This window comes from Camelus ferus, chromosome 29 (assembly GCF_009834535.1).
Source record: "Camelus ferus isolate YT-003-E chromosome 29, BCGSAC_Cfer_1.0, whole genome shotgun sequence".
NCBI classification, from domain to species: Eukaryota; Metazoa; Chordata; class Mammalia; order Artiodactyla; family Camelidae; genus Camelus; species Camelus ferus.
This window is the reverse complement of record NC_045724.1, coordinates 16,298,678-16,321,918: the sequence shown is the minus strand read 5'-3', so window position 1 is coordinate 16,321,918 and position 23,241 is coordinate 16,298,678. Positions and strand designations below refer to the sequence as shown.

At 54.8% G+C, this 23,241-nt stretch overlaps 2 protein-coding genes across 8 annotated transcripts; one reads left to right on the top strand and one right to left on the bottom strand.

Moving 5' to 3' along the window:
• The first annotated feature begins 141 nt into the window (after positions 1-141).
• Positions 142-14,603, top strand: ZSWIM8 (zinc finger SWIM-type containing 8). Of its 6 annotated transcripts, none has more exons than XM_032470118.1 (26): positions 142-854; positions 3,033-3,186; positions 3,439-3,533; positions 3,710-3,882; positions 4,056-4,163; positions 4,278-4,359; positions 4,475-4,595; positions 5,001-5,202; positions 5,359-5,534; positions 5,874-6,867; positions 7,640-7,771; positions 7,907-8,086; positions 8,189-8,372; positions 8,596-8,694; positions 9,269-9,393; positions 9,852-10,092; positions 10,191-10,349; positions 10,455-10,684; positions 10,928-11,168; positions 11,325-11,548; positions 12,089-12,574; positions 12,818-13,001; positions 13,105-13,281; positions 13,445-13,564; positions 13,888-13,998; positions 14,124-14,603. In XM_032470118.1, exons 1-26 carry the CDS (start codon positions 647-649, stop codon positions 14,582-14,584), a joined length of 5,667 nt encoding a protein of 1,888 aa, XP_032326009.1. In that variant the 5' UTR covers positions 142-646; the 3' UTR covers positions 14,585-14,603. The 6 variants fall into 6 exon arrangements, with proteins under 6 accessions (XP_032326009.1, XP_032326012.1, XP_032326015.1 ...); XM_032470121.1 differs by having other exon boundaries at positions 143-854; positions 10,455-10,680; positions 10,879-11,168; positions 12,818-12,977; XM_032470124.1 differs by having other exon boundaries at positions 146-854; positions 10,455-10,680; positions 10,879-11,168; positions 13,820-13,998; positions 14,124-14,476.
• A 118-nt stretch (positions 14,604-14,721) lies between these two features.
• NDST2 (N-deacetylase and N-sulfotransferase 2) lies at positions 14,722-22,883 on the bottom strand. Of its 2 annotated transcripts, XM_032470127.1 has the most exons (16): positions 22,747-22,883; positions 21,971-22,070; positions 20,563-20,602; positions 19,139-20,483; positions 18,849-18,936; positions 18,376-18,530; positions 18,011-18,196; positions 17,625-17,753; positions 17,311-17,493; positions 17,122-17,218; positions 16,634-16,757; positions 16,324-16,498; positions 15,958-16,128; positions 15,743-15,852; positions 15,442-15,544; positions 14,722-15,346 (listed from the first exon to the last, which is right to left on the bottom strand). In XM_032470127.1, exons 4-16 carry the CDS (start codon positions 20,141-20,143, stop codon positions 15,221-15,223), a joined length of 2,652 nt encoding a protein of 883 aa, XP_032326018.1. In that variant the 5' UTR covers positions 20,144-20,483; positions 20,563-20,602; positions 21,971-22,070; positions 22,747-22,883; the 3' UTR covers positions 14,722-15,220. The 2 variants fall into 2 exon arrangements, with proteins under 2 accessions (XP_032326018.1, XP_032326020.1); XM_032470129.1 differs by having other exon boundaries at positions 14,726-15,346; positions 15,780-15,852; positions 20,563-22,070.
• Positions 22,884-23,241: the final 358 nt, after the last annotated feature.

The following is a 23,241-nucleotide window of genomic DNA, read 5'->3' as shown; positions in this document are numbered from 1 at the left end:
TACAGTTCCCAGGAGGTAACGCGGCCCCGGGGCCTATCCGGAGTTAGGACAGTAACTCCACCCAATGGTTCCTACGTTTGTCTCTTGACAGCCTACGATTCCCGGCATGCGTAGCGGCTGTTTATCCCTTGAGGACATTATGGACGCCGAGTTATGTTGGGATCTGTAGTCATTTCGTCTACTTGTGTTGGTTGCATTCCTCTTATGGTATCTAGGGCTAGGCTCGAGAAAAAAGCAGGAAATATAGCAGTTAAACAAGCCGGCCCCTTATATCCGCGCCTACCGGGACCGGTTCCCCAGCGCGCGAGGGCGGAAGTGGTGGTGGCCGGCGCGGCCGGAAGTTCAGATCAGCTGATGGGGGAGGCGGCGCCGCAGCCGCCGAGAGGCCCCGGTTGCCGAGCGCTTCGTCCGGGCCCGGAGTCTCGGAGACTGGCCACGATTCCCGTTCACACTTCGTACTTGGGCGAGGTCCCGTCCCGTATCTCTTTCAGACCTGAGCTCCTCGCCCGGCACGGCAGCCCTGAGCGCCCCGGCCACCCCCAGCCCCGGCTCGCCTCTCAGGCCCCGGGCCTCCCCTCAGCCCCCGGCCGGCGGCCCGGGCCGCGGATCCGCGGGGGGGGACCCGGCCCCGGGAGGTGCGGGCCCCATGGAGCTGATGTTCGCGGAGTGGGAGGACGGAGAGCGCTTCTCTTTCGAGGATTCGGACCGCTTTGAGGAGGATTCGCTCTGTTCCTTCATCTCCGAGGCCGAGAGCCTCTGCCAGAACTGGCGGGGATGGCGCAAACAGTCAGCGGGGCCCAATTCCCCCACTGGCGGCGGTGGCGGAGGTGGCAGTGGCGGTACCAGAATGCGAGGTGAGGGTGAGCTGGGGGGAGGGGAGCAGGCAGGCCGTGCTTCGGCCTTGCTCGAGAGCTGTCCCTGCTCCGGGGCTGCCCCGGACCAGGAGCTGTCCCAAGCTTAGAACAGACTTCAAGACTCGCTTTTCCGGTCTTCTTGGGGCTGGTTTCTCCGCACTGGTGTGTATGTGTGTGTGTTGGTGTGATGGCTGGGAAATCCTGGGTTGGATAGGATTAGCGACAGAAAACTGATCTCTTGTCGTTCATTTGCCTTAGAGTTGGGATAGAGGAGAAAAATTCCCACTCTGACTTGGGGAATACTTACCGAGTTCAGCCTGAGGCAGGCCAGAAAATGGAAGAGAATGTGGGTAGGGGTCGGATTGTGAAGACGTGAACACTTGAGGTGTGTCACCCCGTTGCAAGCATTGGGAGCTTCTTGATTCAAGGTGATAATCTCTGATGCCAGTTGCACCAAAAAAGGGATTCTAGCCAGAGGAAAGTGGAGGTGAAGTGGCCCTATGAGAGGAGATGTCACATAGATTTAGATTTAGATCAGAAGCTTGGTTCCTGGCCATATTGAACATCTGTGAGAAGCCAAGGCTGGGGCTACTGTATTAGAGCCTTAGATTTCTATCATCTGGAGCCTGGGGAAGAGTATGGGTACTTGTCCCTGGAGTCTCATGAAACACTCATCCAGCTTCTCTCTTGAGTTTCTTTCATCCTCGGGTCTTTCAGTGGATTAGCTGATTAGTGCTGTGAAGAATTTTGCTTTTATTAAAGAGGAGGGAGAGGAGAGTGATAATAAAGAGAAGCCCCATAGGCTCAGGACTCACCGTGTTATTTCCCTGCCTTCCTCAGGGCAGTTTTTGTCCTGGGCTTTATGGGAAGTTGAGGGGTTTAATTTGTGATTCTACTCTGGCCATTTTTTAAGGGTCCTGTTTTCCAGATTGCCCTGCAGAGAGAAACTGATTTATGTCATCATTTAAGAGTGATAGTATTCAACTTTGGAGAGAGAGCATATGCCCTGTGTACGTGTGTACGTACATACGTACGTGTACACACACACACGTAGTATTCAACTTTGGAGAGAGAGCATATGCCCTGTGTACGTGTGTACGTACGTATGTACGTGTACACACACACACACACACACACACATACACCCTTAGGCGGTTTCCCTGTGAGTTTTCTATGGCCTTTTTACTTCTTTCTATGGCCTTTTTACTTCTTTCATATTTGCATGTGTAGATAATCTTGGAGTTTAGAGCTCCCTCAGTTTAAGGGAAGTAACTGAAGATTTTGGTGACTTTTAACATACGGGTATCTTCCTGAACAGGTTGAAATCTGGAAACCATGTCATTTCCCCACAATGCCTACCCCCTACCCCCACAGTTTCTCACTTGTAAAATAAAGAGATTAACTTTTTGGGGGGCAGGGGGAAGGTCCCTTTCAGCTCCATAATTTTCTAATCTGTCTTTTAATCTGACTCGCAATTTGGTGAAATATGCAGTCTGTTTCATGGCTTTTTGATTAAAACAGTGTGGGAAACTTTGAGTGGTAACTCCATTCTACTCCAGGTGATCCCAGGAGCAGCAGCTAGGTTTCCTTGGGATAACCTATCCTCTCCCCTGACCCCAAGGCTTCTGTTGTGGGAAGCCATGGTTCAGGTGTGCCAATGTAAGGTGCTTCTGGAGATACTTCTTTTAACTCTTCAGGGCTCTGGCTTATCTTCCCTCCTTAGATAGAGGCATGGAGTCATCTGGAGAAAAAGGGATGGTAAACAAACAAAAAAAGCAATTAGAGAAGAGAATGCTAGGGGAGAGAGATTAACAACATAATACAAATCTGAAGTGCCAAGTATATGGGAAATTAATTGCCAAGCCAGGTGAGACTTGTTACTTGCTAGGATCTTGGGATATACCTGTTTGACCTGGAGTTTCTGTGATATCCCTGGTATCTTCTATTCTAGACCTTAGGTAACAGTGTGGCCTGGGGATTGTTTAGCTACCCTTCCCCAGACGGAATCTTAAGGGTGAGTGTACCCCGACAGGAGAGTCCTTGGTTTTTCACCCAGATCTCCCCTTTCTTTCTTGGTGAAGGTGGGACTCAAGAATGGCACTGGCATTGATGCCAAGTAATCATGGCCCTTTTCATTTCCCCTTATCTTTCTGCTCACCTCAACCTTTGTTTCCAAAGATGGACTGGTGATCCCATTGGTGGAGTTGTCAGCAAAGCAGGTGGCATTTCACATCCCATTTGAAGTGGTGGAGAAAGTTTACCCGCCAGTACCCGAGCAGCTACAGCTCCGAATTGCTTTTTGGAGCTTCCCTGAGAATGAAGAGGATATTCGGTGAGGCTCCAGGACTGACGGTGGGGAGTAGGGTCCTGATATTCCACACTGTGTGCTGGGATTCCCACAGAACAAAGGAGATACTGTATTTGGGGCTGTGGTAAGAGATGACAGGGGGAGGAGGAAGTGTCTGGGATTGTCCCCAAGAGGGAGTGACACTGGGGAGAGAGTGCCCAGAGCATTGTGGTCTCTGACAGGCTCTATAGAAGGTTATTTGCTGCATTGTGGCTGCGTCCTCTTCTTCCCTCCCAGACTATATTCCTGCCTGGCCAACGGCAGTGCAGATGAGTTCCAGCGAGGGGATCAGCTGTTCCGCATGAGAGCTGTGAAGGATCCCCTACAGATAGGTAAGGGTCTCATCACACCCTGTGGTGCTTCCTGCTCCTCCCGTCCCCTGTGTTAGGAATTAAGGAACTACTGTAAGAAGATGGAGCAGGTTGTCTGAATAACTCCAGGGCCAAAGTCAAAGGCAGAGACCTTTGTCTTGGCAGCTCTCCCTGGCCATACCCATGTTTCTCCCCAGGGTTCCACCTGAGTGCTACAGTGGTGCCACCTCAGATGGTCCCCCCCAAAGGGGCCTACAACGTGGCTGTGATGTTTGACCGCTGCCGGGTCACTTCCTGCAGCTGCACCTGTGGGGCTGGGGCCAAATGGTGCACCCACGTCGTGGCACTCTGTCTCTTCCGCATCCACAACGTGAGGCCCTCCCAATTTATCCTGGCCCTATCCTCCGCTCCACCCCCCTCCTCTGCTGCATGCCTGGCTGCATTGTGAGCCCCCTCGCCTCCCCTACCTGCCTCCCTATCCCTGGCTCCAGTGTCAGCAGGCCTTTTCTCAGATCGTTGCATTTCTCTTGCTGTTCCCTTCAGGCTTCTGCAGTCTGCCTCCGGGCCCCAGTGTCAGAGTCCTTGTCGCGGCTACAGAGGGACCAGCTGCAGAAGTTTGCTCAGTACCTCATCAGTGAGCTGCCTCAACAGGTGAGTGAAGTTGGCACGCCCTCCTCCAGCTAGCTCCAGGGCAGCGAATCAGCCTTCCTGTTAGGCCTAGGCCTCCTTGGGTGACTTACACCTTTGTGTCCCTTTCCCCCTCAGATCCTCCCCACAGCCCAGCGTCTCCTGGATGAACTCCTCTCCTCCCAGTCAACAGCCATCAATACAGTGTGTGGAGCCCCAGGTGAGTGTGGTGAGAAGGAAGGGCAGCAGGAGAGCAAGCTGGGAGTTCAGGGTGCCGCTTACTGAAGGTGGACCTGAGCCCCATCTCTAGGTGACTGACTGCCTGTCACCCCCAGACCCCACAGCAGGGCCCTCGGCCTCCGACCAGAGTACTTGGTATTTGGATGAGTCAACACTCACTGACAACATCAAGAAGACGCTACACAAGTTCTGCGGCCCCTCTCCTGTGGTCTTCAGGTAAACGAGGCCTCCACGTACGGTGTCTGTGGTGGAGGGGGGAGTGTGCCTCAGGTTGTTGACAGATCCTTGGTTCTGTTAATGCCTGCATCTTCCACTTTGTAGTCCCTGCACTGTTCCAGGGCCTGGCACACAGGAGATGTCACTAGTGAAACCAGTGGATGATGATATTTTATAGTCACAGAGGGGTTTGTCCTTAGGTAGAGCAGGAGTTAGTTTTCTTCCTTTGAGTGATCAGCAGACTGAGGCAGAGAGAGATGAAGAATTTTTGTCCGGACACACTATTTCCCCTGTACTCTGTATTTTGGGTCAGGACCCCTTTTGTGTCAAAGTCCTGTTGCTCTTTCACCTGCTTTATTCAGCCCCATCTTAGGGTCGTCATTTTCCGCTCTGTGACTTTCCCAGTGACGTGAACTCCATGTATCTGTCTTCCACGGAGCCTCCGGCTGCTGCAGAATGGGCATGTCTGCTGCGCCCTCTGAGGGGCCGAGAGCCAGAGGGTGTCTGGAACTTGCTCAGCATCGTGCGGGAGATGTTCAAGCGGAGGGACAGCAACGCTGCCCCCTTGTTGGAGATCCTCACTGACCAGTGCCTCTCTTACGAACAGGTAATCGCCCAGATTTGGTTGGGTAGCCCCGTGGTGGTTGATTCTCTCCCTTCCTTACTTAGCCTTTTTCCCCTCTTGCTGACAGGGACACTGAGGAGGGCTGCTCTGTCTTTCTTGAAGCTGTTAGGCGTATCTCAGAGCCCTCTTTGTTTCCAGATAACAGGTTGGTGGTACAGCGTGCGCACCTCAGCCTCACACAGCAGCGCCAGTGGGCACACGGGCCGTAGCAACGGGCAGTCAGAGGTGGCGGCCCACGCGTGTGCCAGCATGTGTGACGAGATGGTCACTCTGTGGAGGCTGGCTGTGCTGGACCCTGCACTCAGCCCCCAGCGGTGAGTCTCCCTCTAGTCTCACCACAGCACGAGCCCCCATCTCCATGTGCACATAGAGACATACCCTTTTTCTTTTCCTAGGGAAATGGGAGGTGCTGAGTGGTAGGGTTACTGGTGATTTATGTGTCTTTTTCCTGGGAGGGTTTCTCCTTCCCTCCCCTGAATAGCACCTACTTTCCAAGATCCCTGAGTATTAGGGTGATGTCTGTGAGGCCAACTCAAGGTGTGCTTCCCTGTCTCCTTCCCTGTGCCCCTCTTTGGGGCATGCCTTGCCCTCCCCTCCCTCCTTGGTGTAGAGCAGAGCCCCCCAGCGACCTGCCCCCTGCTTTGTTCCCACAGCCGCCGGGAGCTGTGTGTGCAGCTGCGCCAGTGGCAGCTGAAGGTGATTGAGAACGTGAAGTGGGGACAGCACAAGAAGATTCTGGAGCGCCTCTTCCCTGGCTTCCGGCCAGCAGTGGAAGCCTGCTACTTCAACTGGGAAGAGGCCTACCCACTTCCCGGTGTTACCTACAGTGCCACTGACCGGAAGCTGGCCCTGTGCTGGGCCCGAGCCCTGCCCCCTCGGCCAGGTGCCTCCCGATCTGGGGGCCTGGAGGAATCCCGGGAGCGGCCCCGCCCTCTCCCTGCCGAGCCAGCTGTGCGGCCCAAGGAGCCTGGGGCCAAGCGCAAGGGATTGGGTGAGGGGGTCCCCTCATCACAGAGGGGTCCCCGCCGCCTCTCGGCTGAGGGGGGAGAAAAAGCTCTGCATAAGATGGGTCCAGGTGGGGGCAAAGCCAAAGTATTGGGTGGGGCTGGCAATGGGGGCAAGGGCTCAGCAGGCAGTGGGAACAAGCGACGGCTGAGCAGTGAGGACAGCTCCTTGGAGCCAGATCTGGCTGAGATGAGCCTGGATGACAGCAGCCTTGCCCTGGGCGCAGAGGCCAGCACCTTCGGTGGATTCCCTGAGAGTCCACCACCCTGCCCTCACCCTGGTGGCTCCCGAGGCCCTTCTACCTTCCTTCCTGAACCTCCAGATACTTTTGAAGAAGATGGTGGCGTGTACTTCTCAGAAGGGCCTGAGCCTCCCACAGCCTCTGTGGGCCCCCCTGGCCTACTGCCCAGGGAGATCTGTACCCAGGATGACCTCCCTTCCACAGATGAGAGTGGCAATGGGCTCCCTAAAACCAAAGAGGCAGCCCCTGCAGTTGGAGAGGAGGATGATGACTACCAGGCATATTATCTGAATGCCCAGGACGGGGCTGGGGGCGAGGAAGAGAAGGCTGAGGGCGGGGCTGGGGAGGAGCACGACCTGTTTGCCGGGCTGAAGCCACTGGAACAGGAGAGCCGCATGGAGGTGAGGGGACTTGGGGGAGACTCTGAGGGTGCTCCATAGCCATAGCTGGGAGAGGGGCCATCTGCCTTGAGTTAGGAGTGACAGGACCATTGCGTGACTGTTAGAATCCTGTAGCAGACTCCTAACGGGCCTCACTGCCTGCAGTCTGTTCCCTTCACTGCCTCCAAATTGATTTCCCTGGAAGGTGTGATGGTGCCATTCCGCTGCTGAAACTCTTCAGTGGTTTTCATTGCCCTTAGGATAAAAGTGAAGGTCCTTGGCCTCACCTATGAGGCTTCACTTGTTCTGATCTTTGCCTGCTTCTCCAGCCTTGTCTAGCCACCGTGCCCCTTACACTACTCTCTGCTGAGCATTTCCCGTAGCGTGTCGTGCTCTCTCTTACTTTTGCATGGATTGTTGGGAATGTTCTTCCCTCATCTTACCTGGTTAGCTCCTGTTCCTCCTTCAGATCTCAGAGATCTTAGAGATCACTGTCTGTAGAAAGTCTTCCTGAGACTGCCTCGTTGCCCCAAGTTCCAGCGAGGTGTCCTACCCATCTACTCCATTCTGGACCTTTCCCAGTAGTAGCCAGCTTCACACTGGTCTGTGTGTTTATGTGTCTATTTCTATTTCTCTAACCAGACTGTGAGTCCCTATGATGTACCCAGGACTAGAATAGGGCCCACCATATAGCACGTGCTCATGGGATGTTTGCTGCATGAGTGAGTATGGTGTTCTGCTTCTTGGAAGCATTGGGGCCTCAACATGTCTGGTGCCTGTGTCCTCTTTTCAGGTATTATTTGCCTGTGCTGAGGCCTTGCATGCTCATGGCTACAGCAATGAGGCCTCTCGCCTCACTGTAGAGCTTGCCCAAGACCTGCTAGCCAACCCACCTGACCTCAAGGTAGAGCCGCCCCCTGCCAAGGTGAGAGAGACCCCTTCCCCCTTCCTCTTCACTTACCCCTCTTCCTCTCCCATGCCCCACCCCAGGTGAGAGTCTCCTCCCCCTGCCAAGGTGAGTCAGACTCATCTGCCTGCCTCCTTGTGTTTCCCTCTTTAGGGCAAGAAGAACAAGGTGTCTACAAGCCGTCAGACGTGGGTGGCTACCAACACCCTGACAAAGGCGGCCTTCCTGTTAACAGTGCTAAGTGAGCGCCCAGAGCACCATAACTTGGCCTTCCGAGTGGGCATGTTTGCCTTGGAGCTACAGCGGCCCCCAGCTTCTACCAAGGCCTTGGAGGTCAGAGGTGCTATCTAGACCTCGTACTGCAGTTTCCTCAGAGCCTCTCACCTTAATCTCTGTCGATGTATTAGAGGTCTGAGCCCCTCCCTGTGCCCTCAGGTGAAACTGGCATACCAGGAGTCTGAGGTGGCCACCCTGCTCAAGAAGATTCCTCTGGGTCCAAGTGAGATGAGTACCATGCGGTGCCGGGCAGAGGAGCTTCGGGAGGGGACACTCTGTGACTATCGGCCTGTTTTGCCTCTCATGTTGGCCAGTTTCATCTTTGATGTTCTCTGTACTCCAGGTAGGATGCCTGACTCTACAGCAGGTGGGGATCTGGGGCAGGGGTAGCTTTCTCAAAGGAGAAACCAAGAGCCTCAAGGCTTAGAACTGCCTTTAAGGGGAACTGCCTTTCCCATCAGGCAGTTTCATGGAAAGATCTGGAATGATGAGCATCTTGGGTTCCTTCCCTTTCATTCTTTTCCATGCTGCTTCTCTCTGCCTAACTTACCTCAACTTTTATCCAGTGGTTTCTCCCACGGGTTCCCGACCTCCAAGTCGTAACTGGAACAACGAGATGCCTGGGGATGAAGAGCTGGGATTTGAAGCAGCAGTTGCTGCCTTGGGTGAGTCTGTCAGTGTCTTGAGCACATCTGTGAGCTAAGCCTGGCCCAGGCCTTGAAGGGCATGAGACATGGTGCCTGTTCTGAAGAGGCTCTATAGTAAGGGGAAGGCCAGGATGACATGTTAGTGCCAAGTCATGCCTCCAGGACAGTTAAGAATTCAGGGCAAAAACGTGTGCTGTGGGTGCTGGGTGCTATAAGGACAGCAAAACAGAACTCTCAGGGGGCCTTAGGAAAGGGATACAGTTGGGAATGTGGGTTAAAAGATCAGTTAAGGTCTAGGTAGGGGGACAGAACACAGGGGCAGTCAAATCTTCATGAAAGTGAGGAGCCCAACCTCTCTGAAGTGATGGATATGCTGGGACAGTAGAGTGAGCCAAATTATGAAGGTCTTAAAAAGCAGACCAGAGCATAGGCTGGATGTGCTGGGCAATGAGGCCCTTCCGTAGGGAATGTGGGTTGGACCCGGAGAACTCCTTACCTCACATTCTAGTGGCTGGGGAGCCCTGGCCTGTTTACCTTTGCTGTCTTGGGAGTTATGGCTATTCTCAACCCGCTGAACCCCTCTTTCTCACAGGCATGAAGACAACAGTTAGTGAGGCGGAGCATCCCCTGCTGTGTGAAGGCACACGTCGGGAGAAGGGTGACCTGGCATTGGCACTGATGATCACTTACAAGGATGACCAGGCCAAACTCAAAAAGGTAAGGGATTGAGGTACTGGGATTTTGACAGGCAAAGAGAGCAAATTTCACCACCTTTCTCAGGGTTTCCAGTATGATGAGAAGAGGGCTCTTCTACCTGTAGGAGTAGGAGATAACTAGGGAATCTTGGGAACAGCTCATAAAGAGCACCAGAGACCAATGGTTCTTTACAGGAGTGCTTGGGCAGGGGGTGGAAGAAGAGAAGCAGAGGGCATAAAGTCACTCACTCATTCATTCATTTCAATATTTATTGAATATCAATGTACTCAAGTCCTGTGGTAAGTGTTACAGAGGATACCAAGATATGTAAGCCAGCCCCTATCTTCCAGGAGGTTCTCCTGTGGTTAGAACTGGGGAAGCCTTCCTGAGGAGGAAGTATTAAGCTGCTTGAAGGAGAAAGGAAAGTAACAGAAGTCAGGAGACTAAGGGCATCCTGTCACTGCCTCTCTGTCTTCCAGATCTTAGACAAACTCTTGGACCGAGAGAGCCAGACACATAAACCACAGACACTGAGTTCGTTCTACTCATCTAGCCGCCCAGCCACAGCCAGCCAGAGGTCTCCTTCAAAACATGGGGGCCCATCTGCCCCAGGGGCCCTGCAGCCGCTGACCTCAGGCTCTGCAGGGCCTGCTCAGCCAGGGAGTGTGGCAGGGGCTGGGCCAGGTCCCACTGAGGGCTTCACAGAGAAGAATGTGCCTGGTGAGGTGGGGGCACTGGGCAGGGGGGATGAATGGTATGGAGCCATGTTGGGGTCCCCTTTCCCGGGCTCATCCCAGTGTCCTATTTTCCCTAAATAGAGAGTTCCCCACATTCCCCCTGTGAGGGTCTCCCATCTGAGGCAGCTTTGACCCCAAGGCCAGAGGGGAAGGTTCCCAGCCGCCTGGCACTTGGCAGTCGTGGAGGCTACAATGGACGGGGCTGGGGCTCACCAGGGCGGCCTAAGAAGAAGCACACAGGTATGACAACCCATGGGATGACATGGAGGGAAGGAGATCTCTGTAGGTTGGAGTCTGACTTCTGGAACTTCTGACTTCTGAGACTGACTTGTCTTGTGGGGTTAGGCATGGCCAGCATTGACAGCAGTGCCCCTGAAACAACATCGGATAGCTCCCCAACCTTAAGCAGGAGGCCACTTCGAGGGGGCTGGGCCCCTACCTCCTGGGGTCGAGGACAGGACAGTGACAGCATCAGCAGCTCTTCCTCGGACTCCCTTGGCTCCTCGTCATCCAGTGGAAGTCGCCGGGCCAGTGCCAGTGGAGGGGCCCGGGCGAAGACAGTTGACGGTTGGCAGGTCAGTGGGAAGAAATACCCCTCTCTTTTGATCTGGCCCACCCTCAGAGCCACATCCCCACATCCCTAGTGTAATCCAACTTTTGCTCCCCCCATGCCGCCCCCACATCCTCACTTACCCGGTCTCTTCCAACCTACCTGGACACCCATTTCAGAGAAACCCCAATCCCCGTCCCTACCGCATTGCCCCTTCAGGTACAAGGGCCGCCGTCCTGAGAGTCATGCCCCCCATGTACCCAATCAGCCGTCAGAGGCAGCTGCACACTTCTACTTCGAGCTGGCGAAGACGGTGCTGATCAAGGCAGGGGGCAACAGCAGCACTTCCATTTTCACACATCCATCTTCCTCAGGGGGCCACCAGGGTCCTCACCGAAACCTGCACCTTTGCGCCTTCGAGATTGGGCTCTATGCCCTTGGCCTGCACAACTTTGTTTCTCCCAACTGGCTCTCACGTACCTATTCTTCCCACGTTTCCTGGATTACAGGTAAATCCAATATCTTGATTTGGGTATGGGAAGATTAATTGATGGAGATAGAGCCTCATCCTGATGGGGTTACTGATCTGATAGGAAAGACACCATTCCCGTTCCCCAGTGGTGCCTGTGCTAACCCCATTCTGCTTTTCTCTCCTTCCCCTGAAGGCCAGGCAATGGAGATTGGCAGTGCAGCCCTAACTATACTGGTAGAATGCTGGGATGGGCACCTGACGCCCCCTGAGGTTGCATCCCTGGCTGACAGGGCATCACGGGCACGAGACTCCAATATGGTGAGGGCAGCAGCGGAGCTAGCCCTAAGCTGTCTGCCTCATGCCCATGCGTTGAACCCCAATGAGATCCAGCGGGCCCTGGTGCAGTGCAAGGAGCAGGTATTTCTACAGGCCATTTGGGGACATCTGGGCAGGGAGGTTGGGCATGGGGAAAGCTGCTGGCCCAGCTCTTGACTCCCACATCCTGGAGTTCACCAGCTATCCAGTTAGTCCTCTCATGGTGACACTGGACATAACAACGTGCTTTCACAGCCATTACTTCCTGCACCTTACAACTCTGAAGATAGGATTATTCCTATTTTACAGTTAAAGAATGTGGCTTGTAGTTAAGGAACCAAGATCACCAGGATGGAGTACTTAGGGAAGGTCTCAGGGAGATGATGGGACCTAGTGGGGAGGGAGTAGCTAAATTAATTTGGAACTGGGACTATAGCCGAGTCTTGACTATTACTGGTCAGCAAGTATTTGCTCAGTGCCTGTGTGGAGCATTCACTGCTCTGACACTGACTCTAAGCATTGGCCCTAACCTCGGATGCCTCCCTGGGAACCAGCCAACCCAGGGAGACTTTGGAACGTCATCTAAAACTGTCCCTAAGTAAAGCTCTTCCCCCTTATAACCTCTTTGCTCCTCCCTTCCAGGATAACCTGATGTTGGAGAAGGCCTGCATGGCAGTGGAAGAGGCGGCTAAGGGTGGGGGCGTATACCCCGAAGTGTTGTTTGAGGTTGCTCACCAGTGGTTCTGGCTATATGAGCAAACAGCAGGTGGCTCATCCACAGCCCGTGAAGGGGCTACAAGCTGTAATGCCAGTGGGATCAAGGCAGCTGGGGAGGCTGGGCGGGGGCTGCCTGAGGGCAGGGGGGGCCCAGGGACTGAGCCGGTTACTGTGGCAGCAGCAGCAGTGACAGCAGCCACAGTGGTGCCAGTCATCTCGGTGGGGTCCAGTTTATATCCGGGTCCAGGACTGGGGCATGGTCATTCCCCTGGCCTGCACCCCTACACTGCTCTACAGCCCCACCTGCCCTGCAGCCCTCAATACCTCACCCACCCAGCTCACCCCGCCCACCCCATGCCTCACATGCCCCGGCCTGCCGTCTTCCCTGTGCCCAGCTCTGCGTACCCACAGGTGAGACCAATGTTCTGCTGGGGGGATGGGCATGTGGGAGAACATGGGGAGTTCATGGAGGGTTGGAGTGGGGTGCTCTGGGAGAATATTAGGGCTGTCGAGGAGTCCTGGTGGGGTGGCAGGAGTCAGGGAGGACCCAGCCCGACTAAGAAATGCAGGCATACCCAGTTGTGGGACGAAGGGGAAAAAACTACATCCTAATGTACTTTGGTATCTTCCTTTTCTTCCTCTCCCTCCCTGTAGGGTGTGCATCCTGCATTCCTAGGGGCTCAGTACCCTTACTCGGTGACTCCCCCCTCACTTGCTGCCACTGCTGTGTCTTTCCCCGTCCCTTCCATGGCACCCATCACAGTACATCCCTACCACACAGAGCCAGGGCTCCCACTGCCCACCAGTGTGGCCTGTGAGTTGTGGGGACAGGGAACAGGTGAATGGAGGGGAGGTACACTCGGCAGGGGAGGTGTGGAGGGGTTCCTCTTTGTCCCTCTTCGGGCTCTGAGTTCCTCACATGGCTTTCATCCCACCCTCAGTGAGCAGTGTCCATCCAGCTTCCACGTTTCCAGCCATCCAGGGTGCCTCGCTGCCTGCCCTGACCACACAGCCCAGCCCTCTGGTGAGCGGGGGTTTTCCACCACCTGAGGAGGAGGCGCACAGTCAGCCTGTCAACCCGCACAGCCTCCACCACCTGCATGCGGCCTACCGTGTTGGTGAGAAGAGGTCCCTTTCTGTGCCCCACACTTGCAGACCAGAGGCTCTTCAGTGACCCCTCCTCCCCGGAGCTCTCAGCTTGTTTACTGTGGGAGCATTCCCAGGTGGAGGTAGAGGGTGACAAGGATACACCCTCATCACGTGCCCACCCCTTTCTCCCAGGAATGCTGGCACTGGAGATGCTGGGTCGCCGGGCACACAACGATCACCCCAACAACTTCTCCCGCTCCCCCCCCTACACTGATGATGTCAAATGGTTGCTGGGGCTGGCAGCAAAGCTGGGTAACACCTCCCCTCCCCAGGACCATTGTCCGCCCCCACCTGCTTCCCCAACCTTCCTATCCCAGACCTCCTTCCTAGCTCTTGCTCAGAGTTGAGGCCTTGGTCGGGTATGTGTGCGTGCGCGGGGGGCGGGGGGTTACCTCAGCTCCTGGGGCGGAGGGAGGCTCTCTCCCAGACCAGAGCTGAGAGATCAAAGTTGGGTCCCTAGGGCAGAGGTGGCCACCCCCGTCTCATGCCCCTCCCCCTGCCCCCCAGGAGTGAACTACGTGCACCAGTTCTGTGTGGGGGCAGCCAAGGGGGTGCTGAGCCCGTTTGTGCTGCAGGAGATCGTCATGGAGACGCTGCAGCGGCTGAGCCCCGCTCATGCCCACAACCACCTGCGGGCCCCGGCCTTCCACCAACTGGTGCAGCGCTGCCAGCAGGCATACATGCAGGTGACAACCCAGAAGGATGGTGCAGGGTGGAACCCCTCCTGGGCAGGCATGGAAGAGATCACTCAGTCTGCAAGGGCGGAGAGGTCTGGCTCTGCTCAGTGGCTTATCCTCCACACATCTTCCAGTACATCCACCACCGCTTGATTCACCTGACCCCCGCCGACTACGACGACTTTGTGAATGCGATCCGGAGTGCTCGCAGCGCCTTCTGCCTGACCCCCATGGGCATGATGCAGTTCAACGACATCCTGCAGAACCTCAAGCGCAGCAAACAGACCAAGGAGCTGTGGCAGCGGGTCTCACTCGAGATGACCACCTTCTCCCCCTGAGTCTGGCCCCCCTAGGGCCCTATATAGGGACACAGGCCTGTGGCTATGGGGGCCCCTCACAAAGGGGGAATGAATCTTGGCTGGACGGATCATCCCCACTCAGTTCCCTGGTAGCCCAGACTGGCAGCTGCTCTTGGGCTGTAGCTTGGGGCCAAGATGTCTCAGACCCTAGAAGCCTAGGGTTGGGGGAGACAGCCCTGTCTGGGAGGGGGCGTTGGGTGGCCTCTGGTATTTATTTGGCATTTATAAATATATAAACTCCTTTTTTACTCTACAGTCTGCCTGGGCCTTTTCCCTTCTTTCGCTCCATGTGTGGATGAACCTTGAACTGGGGCAGGGAAAAGTCTGATACTTGCTCTGTTCTAGGTTTCTCCCACTCCAGTGAGGCAGACAAAACAGAAAAATAAGGATGTTTATTAAGGTAATTTCTAGCCCATGGCTAGGGCTCGTACTCAGCTCTATGAGCCACTGTCCGGCCTCGTCCCCATTCAATGTGAATGACATTAGGGAGGCCGGGCCACAGGTAGATCCCACTGCTCCCACAGTAAGGGGTCCCTCCCATAGCCAGTATAGATATACTGCTGGGGACCAAGAGGGACATCACTGGATTAATACATTCCCCTACACCCTGCCTGGGCCCTCTCATTCCCCCAACCTTCCCAGACCATGGGCTAATGGTGCCTTGTACCATGTTGTGGGGTATCTAGAGAAGCCCCTTTATTAGACCCCAGAGCCATGGGACAGGGATGCCCTTTCCTTCTCAGCCATCCCAGGCCTGGAGGCCACTGAGGTAGAAGGAGGAGGGGCCAGGCCACTCTAGTCCCCCTTGTGGGCCCTACTCTGGGCTACCCCTTAGGGAAACGGGGCTTTTGCTGGTACGTGAGGCTGGTACATCAGCCCAGACTGGAATGCTGCAGTTCTTCCCGAAGCCATGAGGGCACTGGCTGGCCAAGCCGGCTCAGCAGCTTCGACAGCTCCAAATTGTGGTTCCGGAAAATATCCGTAAGGAAAAGGCGGGACTAACAGGAGAAAAATTAAGTCGGAAGTGGTAAGGAGTGGAACACAATCAGATCTTAGAGGTGGCGAGGGATACCCTGCCCCTGGCTTTACCAACCTCAGTGTCCATATCTGGGTACCTCCGGCCTTTGCTCTTGCCCAAACAGCGAGTCTTGCCACCTTCAAGTCCCTGGCACCAGAATCCCTTATCTTCATCAAACCTGCTCAACAAGAAGAGGCCATTAGGTGGCAGAGAAAAGAAATCTAAGCCGCATAAATGTACACTACCTCTCCCAGCCCACAGGGACATATGTCTCTCCTTGCGAGACTGGGTAAATCCATGTCTCTTCCAAACAGGCATGGTCAACCTGCTTCCCCACTTCCCCCAGAGTCATCCTCCCTGGGTCATGCTCTCCCACCTGAGGGTCCGTGTGTAGTTCAGAAAGGGTGTGATACCCAGGAACTTCTGGATGTTCTCCATTGAGGCAGCTGGGTTGGTACGCAGCTCTTGCCCATCCACAATCAGCAACTAAAGGGACAGGGACGTGGTTCCCTCTATATTCTTTAGAAGCCTCTGGGCTGAAGTGAAGAGGAGGGGAAGGGGACCCCAATGAAGGCTACTGGGGAACTGTACCTGTCCAGAGGGGTAGTAAGTCAGCCAGCGTTGTAGATGGGTGGAATAGTAGCCAGGGACAAGACAACGGTTCTGCAAGGAGCGAAGGGCCAGAGGGGCCTGGGAAGAGGCTGAAATCACCTGGTAGAAGGTATAGTTCAGAGCAATTGGATCTCCATGAGCTCGCTGGTGCTGAAGGACAAGGAACAGGAAGGGAAGGGATTGGTGACTTGACAGAATTATTCTGCCCTTACTCTTGATCCAGTTAACAGACAGCATAGGCACCTCTCCCCAAGGCACTAGTTTAGTTTCCGCATTCTTATTCCTTTCTGTCTCTAACGGTCACACCTCCCTCAAGTTCCAATGTGTCCCTAGCTTCAGGCTCACCTGGTACCAGGAGTAGGCCCTGTCAGCAGGGTTGGTGAGCACAGTGATGATCTTGGCTCGTGGCAGGAGGGCAGCCCCCCGCCGTGGTACAACCTCTGAGTCAAAGTAGGTGGCACTTTTTTCAAATAGGAAGTCAGTGCTGGCATTAGAAGGGACAGGGAAGAAATCCATGTACCTAGGAAGTAGTACAGAGAAGAGGCAGGGCATGTACAGAGCGAAGGGGCCAGATATCTATGCTGGTGGACTCTGGAATGGGGGATTTTAGGGGAGGGAAAGGGAGTGTTGAGCTGAGAAGCATTCCTGATCTCACCAGTCAATTCCCTTGTTGTAATTAGGGCCATTGAAGAACTGAATCTCCTCAAAGGTGCTGGGGCTCGGGAAGCTGCTAGTCACAGCTGGGTGTAGGCTCAGGAAGAAGTGAATAGCTGTGGTCCCTAAACGGAAGACAATGTCCAGGCCATTGTGGGAGAGAATTCAGTTCAACAACATGAACTTTAAAGAGCTGAGAAAATAATCACTGTGGAGTAAAATACCCTTTGGCCAAACTAGAATGAGAAAACGTCTGACAGAGGCCCAGGGAAGGGTTAAAATGGTGGGTCTCAGCCTTGATTATACATCAGAATCACTTGTGGGTCTTTAAAAATAAAATACCTCCACAGATGACTCTGATACACAGCTTGGTTAAGAATCACTCAAGGAATTGGATTAATGAGGGGTCGGTGTGAGAAGCAAGTTCCTTGGCCAAAGAATCCTTTGGGTTTAAGGCAAGGCAACAGAAGTTGGCTAAGGATGATTCACCTGTCTTCTGGGGTCCCACAATGAGGAACTTGGGGAGCCGATCACAGGTTTTCTCCTTGGACCAGATATCTTTGTGCCTCTTGTCGTCACAGGGATTCTGAAGGTGAGGCCAAGAATCAGATGAGGCCTAATCTCTTCTTCAACACCCACCCCATCACGTCTCTGGGTCAGCCTCAGTCCCACCTATACCTGCCAAAGGGGGCTTCGCTCTTGAGGGAAGAGGTCAAAGTACTTTTGTGCAAGAGAGACAGGAGGAAGGGTCTGTAGGCGCAGCCGTGTCCAGCACTGGAGAAAGCGCACCAGGCTCTCAAAGGTGTACAGGCCCAGCCGGTCATTTCCATAATTGGACAGATGGGTCATAAAGATGCTGATCTGAAAGGGGGTGCCTGCATGTCAGATTGGGAGAGTCTACCCCACTTCAGAGTTGGGCTTGGTGAGCTAAAGTCGCAGCCTGCAAACACTCTGGCTCTCCAATCTTCTAGCCCTTCCTCTCGGCACCTTACCGGATTAAGCAGCACCGTTAGAAAAAGTTCTCCTCCTCGGATGCTCCGGTCTAGTTCACGAGAGCCTCCAGGATACTCATTATAGAAGATTGTGTGAGTGAAGAGGCCACATGTCTGCCGCGGCAGCACCTGAAGGGAAAAGAAACAGGGACAGATGAGATCTGAAAGACAGAATGCGAAGTAGATGAAGGACAGGAGTCCTGAGGCATTAGGGTTCCCTGGGTTTGTAGAGGACTCACTCTGAAGTTATAGCAATAAAGCTCTTGCTATGTGTGTTTTGACTTTTCACCCCTCTATCCCCATTACATGGATGAGCTTGGAAAATGCAGGCTGCAGGCTGTCCAAAAGTGGGAGTTGGATTCAAGTTTGTATTGGGAGTCCCTCACCATAATGCCATTGTGAATGAAGCCACGGCGGTAGCGGGCAGGGCGGAGATGGGGATACTCCTCGGTGCTGGTCACCTGGATGCCCCACACAGATTTCCAGGCCTCATAGAGCTGTGTGTGGATGGGGTACACGCCGGAGTGGTGGGGGGCCACAGCATACCCCAGATCCGTGGGAATCCCATGCTCCTAGGAATGGCATAGACTCTCACTAGAACCTGGTGAGGTTTGGGGAGTAGAGGGTAAAGAAGATGGGGATGCCTCCACAGAAAGAAAAATGGAGAGGGTGGGAAAGGGTACCCCATTAGGGGCAGGTTGGAAGCATTACCTCTGGGGAAAAGTATGGGGAAGAAATCCAAGTGTCTCACCAGAGCAAACTGTTTGTTGAGCCTCATCTGGTCAGCTAGCACGGAGCGATTGTGGAACAGGTGTGGCTGCATGTGGCTCCACATGTGGGGGAACCACCAGAACTCTTGGCGGTGCTTCAGCAGCATGTCGTCCCCTGCATCCTCCTCCTCTGTCCCTGTGACCACACACTGACCACTGACCACAGCCAGTCAACTCCTGTGCCCTCCTTTGCTCTGCAACAACACTAGCCACCTTCCATCCTTGGGACAACCTTGCTGACCTCTGCCCACCCAAGACTGTCCATCTTCCCCATTGCCAACCTGCCCTCCAGCCAGCCATGCTAACCTAAATTCATACCCACTGCTACTGCCTCACTGCATTCTGACCCCAAACCTTGCCCCTTTTCTCCAACTTGTCAGCCCAGGAGAATGGACAGTGAAGGGACAGATCAAACTAAGACTGACATGCTGAAGGAGCAGGGGAATAAGCTCACCAGTATGATAGAACTTGCCCGAGAAGCCCAAGTTGAAGGTGAAGTTGGGGACTAAGGTCCTGAGTTTGTTCTGGGTGGTCAACAGAGCCTGGGAAGAGTAGCAGGGACATGAGAAATCAGGAGAGAGCAAACCAAGCAGAAGAAAAATGAAAAGTAGCATTCTTCTTGCCAGGAAAGGGCAGGGACTGTACCTAAGACAAGCTCAGAATCAAGGAGGAGAGTCTGATAGGACAGAGCTTGAAACAGCTTCTAAGGAAAAGAAACTTAAGACAGGAAAAAGAAAGACTGACCTCAACATCAGCCACCTTCATGCGGGTACCTTCCTTGCCCACAAAGATGTCATCGATGTCTACCAAGATGTAGCGGTCAAGGTCCAGGCAGAGGCGCTTGCCGGTGAGGTACGCAACAGCATCAACGAAAACAAGTTTGTGGAGCCAGAAGGAGAGGCCGTGGCCAAAGAGGACCCGCTGGATGCCATCATGAAGCCCCAGGTCCTGTACCACAGTGGGGAGCCGGGCCCGGCGAGGCACTGGTCCCGGCACAGGGGGCTCAGCTGGCCGAAGGCTGGCAAGAAGCACTGGTTCATATGTGCTATGATTGGACTGGAAGATGGTCCAGTCATCACCAGGCAGTGGCCCAGGCTCCAGGCGGCTGGGGCGTGTCAGATGCAGTAGCGGGGCAGAAGGATTCACTTGGTAGTCTCGGAGCCCCACATTTGAGTGTAGAAAAAGGGGAAAGCCCTTGAGCTGGGCACTCAGTAGGCTATGCTCATGGGCTCGGAAAAAGCCAATGATGCCTACACCATACTCCACACAGTACCGGTCTAGCAGTTCCCGACTCCAAGCATCCAGGTTGACATACTTGAGCAGGTTCTCATAAATGACCAAGACATAGCGGCCACGGGTATGATCAGTCAGTGTGGGCATGTCCCCTCGGCCAGGTGCCAGCTCAGTGCTGTAACGAAAACGACTAGACTCCAAGATGGCCACAATCTCCTGTCCCAACTGTGAGTATGCACTCTCCACAAACACAAGGACCACGGGTTCAGTTCGTGCTGTCTCTGGAGGCCTGGGGGGCCGGGGTGGAACTGGAGGCCGTGCAGGGCCAGGACCAGCTGCCCCACCACTGCTGCAGTCTCCCAAGGGCAGGGGCAATGGTTCCTTGGCCTTAGGGCTGGTGGATACATAGTAAGCCAAGAAGCCCATGGAGCCCAGACTGAAAGCAATCAGCAGCAGTATGAGGCGGTGCAGTTCCAGCTGCCGAGCTGGGCGCACCACCTTCCACAGCTTGAGCATGGCGGGGGAGGTAAGGCAGGGATGGGGACCACCTCAGGGGATGGGAGGTAGGAGTTCTATAGGCTGGGACTCTCTGGGAGGGTGGAAGGATACAAAAAGAGGGGAAAGGGATTCTCACAGGGTCAGCTCCCTGGAAGGGTGGAAACAAGTCCCCTTAGTATAGGGTAGGGGAGGTAGAAGGGGCAACAGGGAGCAACTGGACAGAGTCCATTGGTCTCAGGTCACCATGGCCCACTGGCCCATGGCTTCAGGATGCAAATCTAGCCAGGATCCACCTTTGGTCCTGGACGAACTCCTCACATCAGAGGTCAGCAAAGTTCACAGTCTCTCTGCTCACTATCTGTAAGAGAGATCAGTGGGTTACTTCCCTCCTTGAAACTGTCAGTAATCCATTCCCCTCTTCACCCCATCTCTCTTACCTCCTGCTCACAAGATGATTTGTTCTCCAAAAAAAAGCTCCTGTAGAAGAACAACACAATCTGAGTCTCATACCTTAGCTTCACAGCTTGTGCCCTCTCTTAGAATACTGGCTAAATTCTCCTCCCTGAGTTAAGTTCAGAACTGAAGCAGTATATTCGAGGTCTGGAAGGGAACAAACCTCCCAGCAACAAGGGGCCAAACGGCCCAGGAGGCTGAAAATGAACCTGCTCTAAAAGGAGTTCCCAGCCCGTGACTGAGTAGTTGGCCAGCCAGCAGATCTGGCCTTCCTGTGAAGAAGGGACGGAAAGCCCTAGAAGTCCCGTGCTCCAACGAAATTATCAGTTAAGAGGAAACTCGTGTTTGCTAATCTTCCTCATCAAGTAAACCCAACATCACAAACGAACAGCACTAACGAACTTGCAGTCAGGTGGACACTATGGTGGGGGAAGAGGAAAGAGAAATGGTGCTAGCTAATCATTCTATTACCTTCCAAGCCCAGAACTTGGGGATTCTCTTTTCCATTGCTTGTGAAAAATTACCCATCCCTGCCCTTTACCTCACCTGTGCCAGTGTCAGGAGGGATGGTAAAAATGTAGCCCCAGAGCGGGCCACATCACTGGGACCTAAGAAAAGCTAGAGAGCTGAGTCCAGAGTCTCTCTCCTTATCCACTCCAGTTCTTCCTAACTTAGCCTAGGTGGTACTATAGCCTCATCCCTGAACAACTAAGACAGGTCTTGAGCTAGCCTAGAGAGACATGAGGGATTGAGCCGTTACAAACCAGAGCAAACTGAGTGGGGCTGGGTGACAGAGAGCAACAGGAGTATCCAAGCAAAAACAGAAAAGCAGTAGGGACAGTATGACCAGAAAATAGTTTTAAGGAGATCTAATTCTGGAAACTTTTTTCCTTAAGTAGGTAATTGCTTCTAGCTTTACTGTCACTCTCCCCACCTGAGCCACTCCTAGTAAGGCCAGTGGCTGGCAGTCTCTACCATCCACCCACAGACACACACATCTCAGGGTGATTAAGTGGAGATAGGGTCCTTCAGAACTGACAGACAAAATGGCTCAGCTTAGGCCTGGGTAAAACAAATCAGTATGAAAAGGGAACTGAGAGAGGACCAAAATAGTGATGGGAAGGGATGAATCCTAAGAATTAGAGTAAATTCTTTGTGGAAAACAGCAGTGAGAAGACATCACTGTGGGGCAGTAGATATTGGGAGTATACCATCCATAATGTTAAAAATAATTCACATTTACTCAGGGTTTACTCTTTGTCAGCCATTCTTCTAAGAGCTTTTCATATATTTAATGCTCACACCAGCCCTAACAAGTAAGTAAGTAGATACTATTACTATCCCCACTTCACATGTGTGTCATTCGAGGTCCAGAGAAGCTTAATAACTTGCCCAGGATCACACAGCACAGTCAGTGAAGGAACTGGGATTCAAAGTCAGGTCTGTCAAGCTCCACAGCTCTGCTCTTAACCACTGCATTTTAGCTTCGGACCTAGAAGAAGCAGCAATATTAAGCGAAGGGGTGCTGAGGGAGGACTGGGGGAGGGTGTGGGCGGAATGATAAATACTGAAGTGAGATCCAAGGTGGAAGCCGATGGTGGGCGCGAGGGGATGCTGAATGGATGTGCAGCAGAGGAAGGTTTCTGCGGAGAAACCAAAGGGGTCACCCAGGCCCGGATGGCAGAGAGCAATGGTGGTGGGACCGGGGAGGCGGGGCTGTGGGCCCCGCGCTGGGAGACCAGCAGTGCAGATGCCGTGGGAGGGGGACCGAGTGGTCATACGGACGAGGCGGGCTGGCACACGGGATAAAGGATAGAGGGGCCTGCCGGGGGAATGTGGGGTCACAGGTGGGAAAGGAGGGAGCGGGTCGCGGAGCACTGGAGGGGCAAGGCAAGGGGCGCGCTCAGGAGGGTCGGCGGTGACATCTGGGCGGGCGTCTGACTGGGAGAGCCCCGAGGGGAGGAGGAGGCCCAAGCTGAGGAGACTGAGGCCACCAGCAAGGCTGCTAGTGGAAGGGACGGCGCGGGGGGCGCGGGGAGCGCGGGACACCACTGCGGGCGGTTTCGGCGGCCACACGGAGGGAAGTCTGTGAGAGGAGAACTGCGGGGACAGTGGGTGGGGGCCACACTCTGAGCTGAGGGGGTGGGGTCTCCCCAAGGGCGGCTCACCCGGCGGACTGGGCGGCGTCCCCGCGGTCCCCGGGCTCCGCCACGTCCCGGGGCTGCCCGGCTTCCCAGCTCTCGGGGCCTCGGGCCGCGTCGCGGCGGCTCCGCCATCTCCGAGCGAACGCTCTGCCGCAGCCGGACCCAACCACCGCTCCCACCGGGGGGAGGCGGCGCGCGGCTGCTCGCGACACTCCCTCGGGTCCCGCCGTCTCCGGGCCCAGCAGCCGCACGGCCCAGGTGCCGGGCCGCCGAACGGTCTCCTGCCGCGGTCGGCGGAGCCACGGCCTTCGAGACGGCGGGCTCCACGTCCCCGCGGCAGAGGTGCCCCCTCCTCCCCGCCCGGTGGCACAGTCTAGCGAGCGTCGGACGCCGCGGCTCCGGGAACAGGGGCGGTCCAAAGGTGCGGGATCTCCCACTCGGCACGACGGAGGGGGAGCCGGGCCGGCCCACTGAGGGGCGGGGGAGGAGTGAAGCGGCCCTGGACGCGGGCGGGGCCCG